Here is a 16,756-nt window from a genome sequence, read left to right as displayed (position 1 = left end):
TAAAGAACTCTGATAAAGAGAGAGATCTATGGGTGGTTCTGAATAGAAAACTGACACCTGAGGAAAATAAAGAACATTGCAAGAGAAACCTGTGTGACACTTTCCAAATTCAGAACTGCTTTTAAATATATGGATGGCAAAGTACAGTACTGTAATAAAGAAGTTATTCACAACCTTTCTGAGATTATAACTGGAATATGCAGTTGTTATATGGTGTCGATATCTTAAGCACATCAACAAAATGGAAAAGGTGCAAATACATACAACTAAATGGTTCCTGAGAATTGAAAGACAAAGAGGTTAGAGGCATGAAATATGCCAAACTAGAAGATAGAAGAAAAAGAGGCAATATGATCATTATGTACCATATAGTAACGAGAATCCATAAAATTGATAGGGCAGAATGCCCGAGACCTGGAACTTCGAGAACAAGTGGTCTTAGATTTAAACTAACTAAACAAAGCTGCCGAAGAAATATCAGAAAAATCACTTTCTTAAATAAAATGTAGACGGTTGCAACAAGTGAGAAGGTGGTGGTGGTGGTGGTGGTGGAGGCCAAAACCATCTGTAGTGTCAAAAAGAGTTACATGCTAAAGAGGGTTGGGATGATGGGATACTATGAGCATAGTAACTAAGCTGTATCCTGTAACTAAACTTGGATAATTACATGCATATATACAGAGTATATATACAGTATATGTATGCAATAACAGGTTCAGACAGTTACAATTAATACCAGGCGTAAATAAATTTGTATAAACTAAGTTATAAAACTAAAATAAAAGCATTTTTAAAGATATGTAAAGAATAATGTGCTAATTTTGCATGCACAAAAATGTAACATTCATATAATAGTACTGTAGCTGATTTTAATACTGAATGCATACTAGCCAATACCCAGTAATCAATTTTTATTTGTGATAGAAAAACCCTACCAAAATACATTGAATATACTGTAATGCACCAACTCTGCTTAGTGACTCCTTGTTGCTACCTACCTGGACAGTTCCACCCAGTTTGATCTGTGCCAGTCCCTTGCAAGTCATTGTAAGCCTACTGGGAACCAGAGGCCAAAACCTAATCCCTTCTACAGGGGTGAAAAGAGCATAGGATATAACATCACCGTAACCAAGAAAATGCCACAGGAAAAGTTGGCGAGCCAAGAGAAAATCGACAAGGTAAACAAAGCATAGAAAACGTGTCAACAAACAGAATGAACCACCTTCTCATGAAGCAGATTACTCATTGATTACAACTGTGCACTGCCAGGTGGCCATGTGCCTTGCTTGTTGATCCCTCAATAAGACAACCATCATTATTTATTCAGCAAGATGAAAATCCCAGCTCTTGAAAAGGGAAGGGAAGGCAGGAAGAAGTGTCCAAGGAGCCACTAGACATTTCTTTACATTCAACACTGGTTTTGTGGGAGGGCTCCTGAGGTTGCTCCTTATATCTGTCTCTGAGAATATTAAAAAATGGATACAAAGGGGCAGACAAGAACCGTAAACGGGAACCCCTAGAAGGGGGAAACAGCGATGGTGAACATGCCCTAAAGACATACAAGCCCAGCATGGCTGCTAGCACTCAGACAGACCACCAAAAATCTCCAGATTGAAAATATGCCAACGATTTGTTACAAAACAATGCAAAAAGTGCTGTAAACTGATGAACAGCATGGACCATAAGGTAGACTGCAGGCTGGCAAAACCAAACAATGCTATGGACAACTGAAGAAAAGCAGCCCACGAAATAAGGAAATTAGGGACACCAAGTCCACAACAGTGGTTCCTGGTGCATCACCAGGAGTGCAGAGATAATGATGAACAGACAACTAGACAAGATACATCCAGGCTGAACCACCAATCACCAAAGGAGCCTTCCAAAAACACAGCTGGCATGTTTATAGCCAGAAAAGGAAGAGAAAGCTGTAAGTGAAGAAAAATGGCCACCAGGAGCAAGAAGGTTCAAGAGGAGTCAGAGCAGACAGGAAAAAAGCATCCGAAGCAATGTGAAGTTGAGTGACAAAATGCTGACACAATATCGCCAACTGTGACTCCATCCAGAACACTTGCTGAATGGCCACTGCCTGAAAGTATTCCCCCTTCCCCCCCAAAAAATGCCAGTCTGGCACAAAAGATGCTAAAGCAACCAAATACAAACAATGCATGGCAAGACAGAGACAGGAGAGGAAGGAATGAAGGATGAGAGAAGAGGACCATGGAAACATCCCCACCCTCCTGTTGTGGGAGCTGATTCATTAGTAAACAAACATGCCATGGTGACAAAGTTGCAGGTCCCAAGGTGGAAGGGTTAAGCCACCCACAGGTTGCATATAGCAGAGGTAATAACTGACAGCCATGAGAATGCAACAACACCAATAACCATCCTAGAAATCTGCACCACAGTGTGAGTGTGGAATTGAAGGAAGAGCCGAGCAGGAACCTCTGAAAACTGCCAGTGTTTTTTGTATCCTGAAGGATTAATGAAGCAGGAAGCACCTGGCACAGGCTGCTTACCGAAAAGTCTAGAGGCTTCGGGTTAGGCTTGGGGTAGACAGAAGATCTCCCAGAACCCCATCAAGCAGGTATCAAACATAGGTAGCTGTTAAGGGTGTAAGCAGCATGCCTTAAAATGCATACGTGAGCTCTGTGTGATCCCAAACCTCAGTCTCAGAGTCAAAGACCCATGACCTGCTAAAAGGCATGGCACCATCAGGAATACTGCCTTTAAGGGACAGCCACCTAAGGCCACCAAGAAAGACAACCAAAGCTGGGTAGAGGCAACATCAGCAAAACCTGTTTCCATGATGGCCAACACTTATCTGAGAGACTAGAGTTGAAAAGCATTGTGACGGGAACAAGGAGCATAATCATCATCTCGGTGCATCGTGCCAGTCAAAATGATTGAAGTTGTTTTGTTGAGAGATTAACAAGATAAACAAATGCCACCAGGCACACAGCCACCTGGTGGCAAGCAGGTATAATTAATGAATTGACCGTTTTGTGATGGTTTATTTGGTTTGCGATCTTGTTTTTCTATGCTTTATTTATTTTTCTAGGGTGATCTAGTACCCTCCTGTTCCTTACATCTCTGAAGCGGAGGCCAAGCTTAAGCGTGTGGTCCCTGGTAAGCTTACAATGACTTAAGAGCCGGGCACAGATTGAATTGGGTGGAGCTATCCAAGTATGCAGCAACAAGGGAAGGGAAACATCACCAAGAGAAAGCATCAAGCCATGAGGACTACATAGCACTTGGAAAGGGTCAGGATAAGGATTTGGGATGGGACGGGGTAAAAGGAATATTGCCCAATCACTTGGATGGTCGGGTATTGAATGCCGACCTGCATAAAGTGAGACCGCCACTCTACCGTCCAGCCCAAGTGGTCGAGCTGGGTTGGTTACCACACCCTGTCAGCAGGAAGTCACCCTTTGAATCCTCCCAGAAATGTGAACCCCCAGTTTGTACTATGTATACAGTACTTTAATTAATACTTCCCCAACAGCAGTATACTACCAAAGTTTGTCTATACTGAACAGTTAATAAATTAAGTATTACCTAATGAAATCTTTAAAATGTACCAAAACTTGTATCACAGGTAGTCAAGATATATTATGCGAAACTCTAAAGATCATTAAAGTAATTGATTGCTCTACTGTACTGTCTGTTGTATCATCCTCATCTTATAATTGATGACAACATTTACATGGTCTTACCTACTGATAAAAACAAAACCACATACTGCACGCATAAATTTTGATATACAGTAATTCTCCCAAACACAGAAAATATAACTGCATTTTTTATAATTATATACCTACAGTTCATCCAAGGCCTTACACAAGCCTAATTTATGCAATCCAAATCTACAAGAAATAACATTTTAGACTATATTATCAATCAACTTTACATGGCGACTGAATCAACCCAAGTATTTGGTGATAATGAGTTCCAAAAGTAATTTTGCCATTAAAAATGACTTAAGCTGCAAAATATTGAATTTCTAATTTAGTAAAGTTTGTTTATCTTACAGAAATTAACCAGAACTCATGCCGGGTAACAAATGAGAAATTCTACTCCTTTTGTGTCTGAATCATTTATGCTGTAATGTATTATTATTATTAAACAATAAAACCGACTTGGTCTTGGAATACAAAAAATTTTCCTTGCAAGACCCTTGACAAACGTTTATATGCATTGTTTTATCACAAGGTGTCTAGGAATATATTCCCACATTAGACTGGGAGATAATTCAATGCATCATCATCCTTAGCCAAATTCTCCCTTTCACTTGCTTGGAGTAGGAATGAGAGCAATATACAAAATGGTTTAAAAATGTTATAGATAATGCCCATCTACAGTATTTACCACACACTTGACAGTATTTGACAACCAACACAGCCACACTCCAGTAAATCATCCACAGTAGCATCTCTATTTGATAACTTAAAATGGCTTTATTCTAATCCTTGTTCCCTACCACTTTTTGTACACTGTTCACACAAAATTGCCCAAAATGCTGTGCGTAATAGTGGCTTTAGGCATTGTATGTACTAGCTCTATCTATAAATTCAACATTATGTTTGTTAACTCACCTTGTATGTATATATGTACTTTACCTGAATAAACATTTGATTTGAGTTACCATGTACATGCACATTCAAATCACCATAACTATCTCTTATCTTCATGGATTTGAATCTACAGTACTCCCACCTTCAAATTCACTCTCTGCAAAACTATCATCATATATTTATTCATTGAACATGATCAAACCACCTTGGCACATACTAAATACTTTGAGTTACTGATTTTTGCACTTCTTATCTTTTCCTTGATGTCACCATCCATAATTTTAATCTCCAAACACTACAGACTGTCCGGCTATACTGCTGTAACCATGGGGTTATAATTATTATTCTTATTTCCTATACCAGAACAGCATTTCACAACCACACAGAAGAGATGGCATTACCAATCCTTACTGCAGCCCTTGAGCCTCGCTGCTTCCTATCATTTTCTCTCTCTTGCCAGAGTTTACACTGTATCAGCCATTCTCTCCCACTGGCTCCCTTACACACTGCTGCTCTTGCAGAATTCCTTTATATCCTGTCACATACATCACTCATCAACTCATCATACATGCTCATAACACACTAAAAGTTCATAAAGGCAATATACACCTTACGAACTATCTTGCATGCCATTTCCACTAATTGTCTTGATGCAAATACCTGATGTATATAACTGCAGAGTCCACCCTGTTTCTGTTATTGTCCGTACTCTTCCTATCACAGCAATACTTTCATAAGAGCACAGTGCCACTTCCCTATGCATTCTTATAAAGCCTCCACATCCGTCTCACTAGTTTCTCTGCTGTAATTATTTCTAGATCATACTTCAGTTATACTTGCCCCTTTTTTTACCACATTTTTTTTTGCACACCAGCAAAATGACTCACGTTCACATTTGCACTTTTGCACTTTTTATCATTTCCATTAATCAGACCTTAAAAATGTTCTCCCCGGTTAATAGTCTCCCGTCCTTACCTTTAATATTCTCGTTCACCACCAGTCTCCTTGCTGCACGTACTGATTTGTGTTCTTTATAGTCTTAGTTTCATTTAGCAACTATGATCCTAGTCTAATATTCTTCACTCAAATCATGACATTTTATGTACTAACATATGTGATACATAATTGGCATAGGATCTTACTCTTCCTCAGAAAACATGCAAATCCTGATAGAAGGCAAAGCAAATAACTTGAAATATGTTAATGAATAAAGAATCACCTTGAAAGAGAAGAATGAAGAGATGGACAATAAAGTAGAGTAACATTAGGCCAGGTTGTACTCCTTGAGAGCATTCTGCATGATAGTGTCCTTCACAGCACAGAACACTAATTTAATATTTTCAGTGTCTGCATTTGGTACAAAGTTGAACTAAAGGGGATCACTTTCAGTTATTGGATATTTCAAAGTTGTTATTTGAAGATATGGCAAACGTACGAATGACAAAAATGGATGATCAATGCTCAAAATTTACCATATATTTCATTTTCATTAGTAGAATTATGAATAAAAGAATGTTTAATTACAAATGTTTTTTTTAAGAGAAGAAAAGATGAAATGTAAAAGCCATGATTATAGAAACATTTACAAAATATATTAATAAATTTGATGCCACGAATTACAACAAAGGGATCACAGCACAAAAACATGCAGGAATACCCAACATGCACAGGATGAAAGCCAGATGCAGCATGCAAAGAAAAAAAAACACATTAGCTTGCATTTGTAAACTTTGATACTAATAACAGAAAATACGAATGAAAAAAAAATGATATATCAGAGCAACTGTTTTGCAAAACCATGTTAAACAGTTGAATACAAAACAATTACCCTTCATTCTCAACTTCTCAAGCCCAAATTTGTTAAGACAATTCAGGAATGAGAGTGAAGATTTTCAGTGATGAGTGCTGCCTTCAGAGTTCCAAGCAAGAGTTAAAATAAATTAGAAGATTCCACATAAATAACATAGAATCCCGGATAATTTGCTAAGAAATGCGCAATGAACACGGGTCATGCCATCATCATGGTTAATGCTCTTTACCTGTCGCGCATGTGAAATGAGAATAGATAATCTTCTCAGGGTCAGGATTTAATTCTACAAACATCCGTAGGATGAACTCTCGGGCTGCAATGGCATCCTTCCGTGGGCCTGAAAGGAAATGATCTAGCTACAGCTACTTGTACACATGTTTTAAAATTTCCAACAACAGAAGTACTACAGTAGTATGTAGGTGACTGTCTGCCTGAAAATCATAATTACCTGTTCAAATCAATATTAAGATTAAATACGATTTACGTCAAAGCCCTGGAAAAAAAATGTAATGTAATGAAATGCACTTTTCTGGTGGGCACCCCATGCCTTCCTGAGCTCATCATCACTGAGTACTGTACAGTACAGTACTCAGTAACACAAACCCTCCAAAACCTACTCATAACCTACCACGGGCTAGGATCAGAATGTGGCTCACTTATGTGACGAGGGGAATGGGATAAGAGATGAGCAATAAGATTTGGGAAAACTAACCCAAAAAATACCCTAATTCTGATATATGTCTAATCATCAACAAATGGCAGCCCAAGTTACCCTTAAGTTGCAGCCATGCCACCAACTCATGGGTTAAGAACGGACAAGGCAAGAATGGGAGCCCCTGGGGGCCCAACAGAAAAGTGAATTTCATTATATTTAACACAGACTGGGCTTAGATATGTAAGAGGAATGGGCAGAAGAACATCAGCTGCGTACCAAATGTCCAAGTGTAAAAGGCCATATACACTAACTGCCACAAGCCGCATGCCCAGAACCAAGTTATACCATACAGTATTGGCAAAGGCATAACAGCAGCAAGTTCCCATACATTGTTGATCTCCCCACCCAACCTCCTCAAATCTTCCCTCCCAACTCCCTACCCTCCCACATCTCTTCTTTTCCCTCGTCTGGCCTCCATTCTCAGACAGACAGACATTTCCATCTATATACATACTAGAGGGGTACCTGACAGTGCTCAGGGGTCTGTCTTCCTTGTCCCTCCAGAAAACCAGGGTTGAATGTAATGAAATCCCTCTTTCTGATAGGGTCTTGGTGGCTCCCAGGTTCCCTGTCCCTCTACCAGGTGTGTCAGTTTGAGGTCTTCAGCCCAGATTGGGGCTATGCTTGCATGGAAGCCAGGAGCTCCCAGTGGTGCTGCTATTTGTTGGTGGCCAGCCACAACCAGGGGGAATTTAATCGAAGTCTTTGAGTGAATTGTTTGCAAATTTAATTGGCTGTTTCAGTGCTTCACTTTCTGTGAACCTTGCAGTTGTCTGCATAGCTTGGCTTACATTTCGCTTACTTTCTGGACGTTTTCAATGTCCGGACAATTGCAACACTCTTCTGGTCCCTGTGCCTCTGTATTGGAGGCATGGTTCTGACACTTGTCCCTGACAACCAATATAGGACTTCTTTGACTAATTTGACTCAGTAAAGGTGGAAGCTATCTCAGCAACCTAGCTTCAGGGAGCCACCATTTGGCTCCTCCAGAAAATAAACGTTCTTTCTGTATTAGGGTTAAAAAGAAAGTTAGGAAAGGAAACATTGCAGAGCCTTCCTACAAGATATAGCATGAAATTTAACAACCAAGTTACTGTATCCTTCTTTACCTGATAATTTGCAATAAATATGATACATTCAAGAAATTATTATTGCACAGCTCAGCAAAACTCCACCTTGTCTCATATATAGAATAGAATAAATTAAAAAAGAAGGCAAGATCCAGCACTGAAACAATATATTAAAGAAAACAGTATTTCAAATATTAGAATTTTTTGCATATTTTTTCACTAAATTCAAGAATAACAAAAGATGGTTATGTGGGGAAAAGTACTGTAATATATATTGAGTTAGCTGAAGGTCAAATTAGAAATGGTCGAAAAATACAAATGAAAGAATGTTACAGAACTGGAACGCAACTGCATAAATGTAACCGAGTCAAGTTATAGATATTAACTGAAACGGTGGGAACAATGAACAAGTTTTACCTTCTTTACATAATGTCAAAGTAAAATAAAAGTTATCCGCTCAATAGTGCCTGACGTGAAGAGTAGTACAGTACTGTACTGTATACTGAAAAACGGGTGGTGTACAGGTACACCAAATGAACAATACACAACTAAATACAATAATTGCAAGATTCATTCATACTGTTTCCACAGAAGCACTTTCCATAAGCAACTGATATCTACTACCTACAGTACTTGCCACATTGGCTGCCATATTAACAAACTGCAATACCGATCATGTGCAAGGTCTACCATTATATCTGTTAGTTTTCCCAACAAAGTTCATGTGCTGCCTCGCACAAAATTCTATTTTAAACTATGAGAAATTACACTACAAAATGTGCTATACAAAGTATGGTCAGCAACTTTGTCTGGTTAGATAAAAAATAACTACAATTATTACATGTCACTTTAGTATGTTCTTTAGGGTACACGCTATAAACAAACTATAATTGTCCACCAGCGTAGGAGATAACAAATACTAAGACTGTTCCAAATTTGGCATTTGTACAAAATTCAAATAACTTTCGCTGACCTACATACATTATGTGCCCCCATAGTTCCCATTCTACTGCAAAATGATCTGAAACTAATACACAAGGTACAGATTACAATTAAGCAAATCAAAAGTATTAGCAGAATTAATTTAACATTTGCAATACTATTATGGCCTGCTAGCTGTAATTCTTATGATCTGACCGACCTGTAGCACACGTAAAGTGAGAATAACACATTCGGTCTGGATCTGGATTTTGGGCAAGATACATCTTGAGAACGAATTCACGTGCCCCAATATGATCCTGTTTCTCTCCTGAGGATTATAGTAAACCCATTAATTAGTTTTATTAATCAGAGCACCTACTTAAAACACAAGAAATCAGAATAGTCATTAGCAATTGCCATTCACTCTTTTATAGCAGTTAACCAAATGTAAATAATTCTCTTTACATTTTTTACGTACCTATAAAAGTCTAAACAAAATTAAAAAACGGTAAGTTCTCTACAATGTTCCTGCGACTGTACTCGCTAAAGAGCCATCAAAGTATCTATATACTTTCTTCTCTCAAATTTCCACCATTATGAGGACTAGTACACACAGAATCTCAAGAAATATCTTGAGGGATTTATGCAATAAAAACAACTTATAAAAACTGGCTACTTATTTTTTTTGGTTTAATCTTTACTTGGCTTTAAGCATACCTATTAGACACTTGTATTAACATATTGTAACTATGGTATCACGTTAAAAATTTATCATCATTTAACGATGAGAAAATCACGAAGGGTGTTGCTGGGCTACTATATTTCACAAAGTGAAAAGGATGGTTTTATTACAACATATTGTAATATATTGAATTCCCACCTCTAACTTCCGAGAGGCAGGATAAACAGAATCCTGCCTCCACTTCCCCACCAGCTTGTAACTTCACAGTAAAAAAAAAACCAGAGATGCTTAGGATCTGCAGCTGAAGTATCAACAGCTAAATTGCCTTAAAGCTGCAACTCAAACTGGGAAGCAAGCCACTGGCAAAGCTCTTTTAAAAGAATAAAACGAAGGCTTGGCAATTGCGATGAAAGGGGTCTGCAAGACTGCATTAGACAAGGCAGGTCATAAATGGTAGAATGAATGGACCCATAAGTGGTACCAATCTTGAACACAATTGGGGAATATTAAAGAGAAAGGGGTCACCATTGGAATCATAAAATTGCATGCATACAGATCCAGTCTGTCTACATAAAGTGTCAATTTGCCCATCCTCAAACAGTCATCATGGCAACAAGAAAAGGATGACAAACAGGTCATAAAAGGTAACCGGTCACCAAACAGTCCAGTCACAACAGCTGGAGAAGCCCAGAGACCAGGGTAAGAGTTGCTGGTTGATCCTAACCAAATCTTGACTATTAATATAATACAAGACAGTGGCAGCCTGTGTCTGCAACAACACACACACACTACAACTATGAATTCAGCAAAGGCTAGACCTTCTGACACAGGGATGAGTCAGAAGGGATATGTGATGTAGGTGCCGCCATCTAGCACGATGTGGTGGTGGCCGTTTAAGAGAACACTATGACAGTCCCAGCGATGCCAAGATTTAAAAAGCTTGTGTTTATGAGTGAACTTTCTGCAGGTAAATCTGGGCACCTGGATTGTACCCAAGGGTTTTCTCCAATGTTTCCCTAGTACTATTATGATCAGACAATATTGTCTTAAAAGATTCCTGTTGTGCCAGCAAGAATGTTACCCCTATATCTGACAGTGAAATCTAAAGAAAATACGATTTAACAATGGTTCAGGACGGACCGAAAGTCGTCGTTTCTCCATCTTCTAATGTGTGGTTTGGTCATCAATCTTAAGAGAATCCTATTAAAATATTAGAGTAGTCTTACAGCTGATATATACTGTAATTAAAACATATATTTATATATCTTTTCATAAAATAAATTGCTTTCATTATTATATACCAAATGGCATAATTACCAATGAAAAGTACTATTAGCTTTAGCCTTGTCCAAAATACTGTGCATAATAATGGCTTTGATACTCTTAAAACAATTTATTGTAATTTCCTCAACCTTATGCTCATTTACATACATTCATGTACTATGTAAACATTATTTTATCTTTTAAAAAATCAAATGGTTATTACACACTCACACTAGAAAATAAGTGAAAATAATGGGAATTGGTCACATGGGAAAAAAAAAAAAAAAAAAAAAGGGCTTCCATGAGAAATCATGGTAAACTGGTCTGCAACTTGCCTATGTTATTGTCACAGTAATACAGTACTGTATTATATACCTACTGTATTTAGTATAATGAAATAAAAATCCAATCATTAATTTAAAATACAAAATTTTTGGCATATCCAGTATTATTGTGAAGAAGACATTAAACAGAGTTGTAGGAATGTCTTAAGTGATATATGCTCACATTTTAACATTAAAAGTAAAGAAGTGGGAATGACTGTGCTAACTGTTCCTATAAAACAGGGGTCTCCAACCTACATCTTGCAGGGCACATCAGGCTTGGCACAAGATATTATCTGGTCCCCAGCAATTTGATATGTACATAAATAATATTAATTATTCCCTTTCATTTGTTCTCAAGCACATGGTCGGGCAGTTGAGGCCCAGTTCCTGTGTGCCGTGCTCCTTCCCATCTGACACCAAGCCAGAGTGGTATCAGCCTGGCAAACCTTCATTTTCACTCACTATGCTTTAAGACCCCTTACAAACCATAATAATTCAATGTTAACCTCGTCCCTGCCTTATATTAGCATCAGTGTGTAGGAGGTTTGAGAGATAATCCAGCTTTCCTGTTTTTTTTTTTAACATCTCTGACTAACCACCGTCTAACCAAAAATCCTAATAATTTTCTTCCGTCTTACAAGTTATTTTCCGTTACCCTTTAGTTTGTGTTACGGTGTCCTCTCCTATCTCTTTCGTTTGCCTGCTTTAAGAGTCATATCAGCTCTCCCTACTGATTCTCTGAGGTTCAGGGAGTCTATTGATATACTGTATGTGGCGACCAGACCGGCTGCCAGTTAAGGGAGAACGTTACATTATAAGTTGTAAGGGAAAATTGGCGCCCTGATATAAAATGAAAGAGTATCCCCTGCTGCAGATATGACGTTTTGGAAGGGACACTAGCCGATCGCGGATTGGCCGACTTAGGTCGCGGGCGACCAATCAGGGCCCGCCGTGACGTCACCGAGTGCCCTGGGCGGCGCCAACGTCAGATTTGTTAAAATAATTTTGCACACAAGATCTAAATAAAAACCTATTTATTCATTTGTAAAAAAAAATTTTCTTAGGCAAGTGAAATGTGTAAATTATACGACATGGTTCTTGTACTGAAAAGTTTGGAGATCCATGATATTTTCTCACTCTAAATAATACTGTTTACCTAATCATAACAACCTTTGCATAACCTTAAACATACTTGGGAATGAAAAAAAAAATAAAAATAAATAAATAATAATTAAAAGCTACACGACATTATTTTTAAGTTATGTACTACACTAATATAAGAAACTATTAATTTCATTCTTCTGATAATTAATTTCATAACAAAATTACATATAAAATTATCACTTTATACAAATGTTTAAAAATAGGTTTATAAAATGGTGGGGGGAGAGAGAGAATATGTATTCCATATATAGACCAGGAGAGGAGCAGCTACTGTGCTGACCAGCAACAGCGTTACATATCGGCCAGAATTGGCACAGGTATAAACGGACGATTGCTAGTGGCAATGTCTTCTCAAATCCTATTGTATAAATAATCTTTGATTCCATTTCAACTCACCATCATATTCTGGAAAGTAGTCAACAAGATGTGAGTACATGATCTTCTCTTCTAACAGATCCTTCTTGTTAAGGAAAAGGATAACAGAAGAGTGCTGGAACCAGGGGTAGGTGATGATAGTCTTAAAAAGGGCCTTAGATTCCTCCATTCGGTTCTGTTAAAATACAATAAATTACAATGAATTATGATCAAAATTGTCATACAATTTGGAAAAAATACATAAATATAAATTTTATTTAAAGTTGACTCTTAATGACTTCTTGATTTTTGTTTAACACACAAAAAAAAAGTGTGTTGAACGTAATGAAATGTTTCTGGTGGCTCCTTGTTGCTACCTACTTGATAGCTCCACCCAATTCAATCCATCCCAGGCTCGCCAATCATTCTGATGCCTTTTTCTTGGTAAGGGTTGTCTCTTATTAGTTGCTCCTTATGCCTCTATATCGAGGAGGCCAGGTGCTGTCTATTCCCAGTAGCCTTACAAGGGCCTGAGCATGAAATGAGTTGGGGCGAGCTACCCATGAAGCTATCAATGAGAAGTCACCATAAAAGCCCTTTCAAAAGCAACTTTTTACATAATTAAATACCTCTTCATGCATGCATACAAAAATTTAAATGATTCAAATTTTAGCACCTAACAAATGTTTGATATAAATGGAACTGCAGGAACCACTTTACGTGTACTATCAGGCGTCACAAGTTGTGGAATTCTTTAACACATTTTTCAAGTGATCAACTAAGTGACAACACCTGAATGTGACTGCAACATTGGTAAGAGACTGTACACAAAGGCAGCTCGGGGAACAAAATTACAATGGAATAAGCCAATGAAGGATGTTTATATATTATGAAAGTGTTTTTTTATGTTTTTTTTTAGTAAATATGCAGTAAAATAAAACTGCAACCCAGTAACCCCTTACTATTAAAAGTAAGAAAATGTTTACAGGGGAGGGGAGGGAACCCAAAGTTAACATTGCTTGCTGCACAGTGAGACCTATCATAGGTCTTTCTTGATTAACAAGTAATCTGCAAGCTCAAACTACATTATGCTCAGTAATTTAAATACAGCAACATTAAATAGTTGCTAAATTTCACTGTAGCCTATCACCTCACTCTCCAATTTAGTTTTCACCTATGATAATGATGCACAGTGTACTAAACAATACAACCTTGATTATTTAGTTTTCAATCCGTATTTATGCACGAATATTAATATGAAATATTAGAATGACAACACATACTTTTTTCCATTTTATTGCCATTGTTAATAATGTCCAATGCAGGTATTTTTCACAGCACCTTGTGCAGTATTTGAAATGGAATTAGAGATGAAACCAAGTTAGAACTATAATAAGTAGTACAAAGAAGAATGGTAAAGTACAGATGGGAAATGCAAAATGGGGCAGTCCTCATTTTGTTACTAAGAATGTTAAAAGATCTGTTTTAGGCCATAATAATTGGTATCTATTTACTGCTAGGTAAACAGAGGCATTAGACAAAAAGAAATATGATCGACCATTTCTGCTCTGTCCTGGATTCAAACTCAGGATTCAGAATTGTGAGTCAAGAATTAACCCAACTACTGGAAGAAAAACAGTCCTAGTTTAATGGCTTGAACGAAGATTAATTTTTTCTTATTAATATACTGTATGAATATTGAAGGCAACTTTCTTCTCTCATAGTACAAGAAGTGACAACTGCTTCACTTTCATGACAATATATCTAAGCTGTATTCTGAAGTACCTGTGGTAACCCCGACCACAAAAAAAAAAAAAGGAGTAATTACTTAGGTGTAGTTAATATGCTCGTGGTGTTCCATCTTCTCAGTACAGCACTGTCATATAACGCTTTGAAACTACCAACAGTTTTGGCCTCCACCACCTTCTCACTAGCTCGTTCCAGCGGTCTACCACTCTGTTTGCAAAAGTGAACCGTCTTAATATTTTTTCGGCAGATTTGTTTTCTTAGTTTGAGCCTATGTCCTCTTGTCCTTGAAGTTGCAGTTTTCAAAAATTCTTTTTTTTTTTGTCAATTCCAGTTACTATTTTGTATGTAGTGATCATATCACCTCTTTTTCTTCCATATTATAGCTATGGTATATTTAATGCCTCAAATCTCTCATAGCTTGTTTTTCAGTTCCAAAAGCCACTTAGTTGCATGCCTCCACATTTTCCAATTTACTGATGTGCTTCTTGAGATAAGGGCACCATACAACTGCTGCATGTTCCAACTTCGGTCTCACAAAGGTCATGAACAGTTTCTTTAATATTTCACCATCCACGTACAGTATTTAAAAGCACTTGTGAAATTGGAAAACGTAGCAGAGGTTTCTCACAAAATGTTCTTTATGGGGTCCTCAGGCGACGGCTTTCTATTTAGAACCACCACTAGATCTCTTATCTGAATTTTTTAAAGCTTTTTAGTTTAATGCAAGATAGAGAACGACCATTCTGTATGACTATCTCCAACATTGGTGGATTCTCATATCAATGTTTAAGGAAATGATGACAGTATGGCTTGCATTAAAACATTTCTTTTAAGGCACTCGGTGCTGTATCTACACTCAAACAATGCTTCAGTGGTGCATTAACCCTATTAAGTTGGCTCTTCCTTGTCTCTCCCATTCTGGGGTTGTAATCTAGCTGTAGCATCTCCTCTGGCTTGAAGCTTTCAGTGCTAACAGCTGTTCACAATCTCAAAATGCCGAATGTGTTGATGGATAGCCTCTTGCTTTCTATGGATTAAAACGATGTGAGGTGGATGAACCCTCCCTGTCTGAAAACATCGAAGACTTTTGCTATGACCAAAGTGGATCTGCTCACATCCACATGAAACCACAAGCTGTCCATGTATATGCTTCATTCTATAACCGAGGCACTTCTGTGCTAAACAATATACGTTTCCTCCACTTAGAATGCAATTGTCCAATAGTACCTTGTCTGCTACTTCTATACCTTTGCTGTTCTATTCTTTTCATTGTCTTTCCTTATTTGCCTCTAGTGGTAGATCACGTCCAACAGAATAAATTCCTATAGGGTCACTCAGTTTTAGAATTTTTTTTTTTGGTACAAAATGCAATATTGTAGCTTTAAGGTGTCCTCATCATTGAAAGGCCAAACACTTTAACCACACTAGAATTTTTTAATTATCAAGTTGTGATCTTATGCTCTTCATGGAATTTCCGAGCTTCTCTTTCGGTCAGAGATGCTTTACTGCATCTTCACCTTAATCCCTTATTCCTAAGATTAATTACTTTCCAAGTGCAGGCTGTGTTGATTCATCATTTTTATCTTTAAATTGCATCATTATGTTCTGGGATACAGTCATTCTTCCTTCGAGTATCCTGTCCTCGACCCCCGTTCTATGATACCTTGCTCTATAGTAGTCTAGCTTATCCCAATGCTCATGATCTGGTGAAATGAAGTATTCATAATGAAGGCATTCTTTTCCGATACATCCAGCTTTAATATTAGCATTCAATTTGGTCAAGAATTTTTGTTGCCTTTCCTTGTGTTAATTATATGAAGAGAAAAGATGTATACCAACAAAAATAGTCAGGATAGACCAGGTAGGAGAAACACGAGATGTCATAACATACGTAAAGGTTATATTTATTATAGAAAAGTGATCATGGCAGGGAGTGAAGATGAAGGCAGGTTACTTTACTGAAACTAAAAAGCTAGGGAAAACTGTTCTGAGTGCAAAGATTGACAGAAAAATAATCAGGTGCTTAAACATTAAGTAGTCTAATCAAGCAGTTTACAAGTATAATATTACACTATTTTTAGCTACAAGATTTCTTGTCTTCAATAAATTAAAGGTATAATATTCATTACTT

General features: G+C 37.5%; 1 protein-coding gene across 7 annotated transcripts in view; it reads right to left on the bottom strand.

Moving 5' to 3' along the window:
• The window catches only part of Galphaq (G protein alpha q subunit), a 65,991-nt gene that overhangs the window by 4,407 nt on the left and 44,828 nt on the right, over positions 1-16,756 (bottom strand). For 3 of the 7 annotated variants that reach the window (XM_069333964.1, XM_069333961.1, XM_069333960.1), the window contains exons 6-8: positions 12,919-13,072; positions 9,308-9,415; positions 6,611-6,718 (exon numbers count right to left, since the gene is read on the bottom strand). In XM_069333964.1, the coding sequence (XP_069190065.1) occupies positions 6,611-6,718; positions 9,308-9,415; positions 12,919-13,072 (370 nt within the window). Of the gene's footprint in view, positions 1-5,790; positions 5,919-6,610; positions 6,719-9,307; positions 9,416-12,918; positions 13,073-16,756 lie in introns of all 7 variants that reach the window. The other 4 variants (XM_045754103.2, XM_045754102.2, XM_069333963.1 and 1 more) reach the window with 3 other exon arrangements.

Source organism: Procambarus clarkii, chromosome 30, assembly GCF_040958095.1.
Source record: "Procambarus clarkii isolate CNS0578487 chromosome 30, FALCON_Pclarkii_2.0, whole genome shotgun sequence".
NCBI classification, from domain to species: Eukaryota; Metazoa; Arthropoda; class Malacostraca; order Decapoda; family Cambaridae; genus Procambarus; species Procambarus clarkii.
This window is presented reverse-complemented; position numbering and strand designations above follow the sequence as displayed.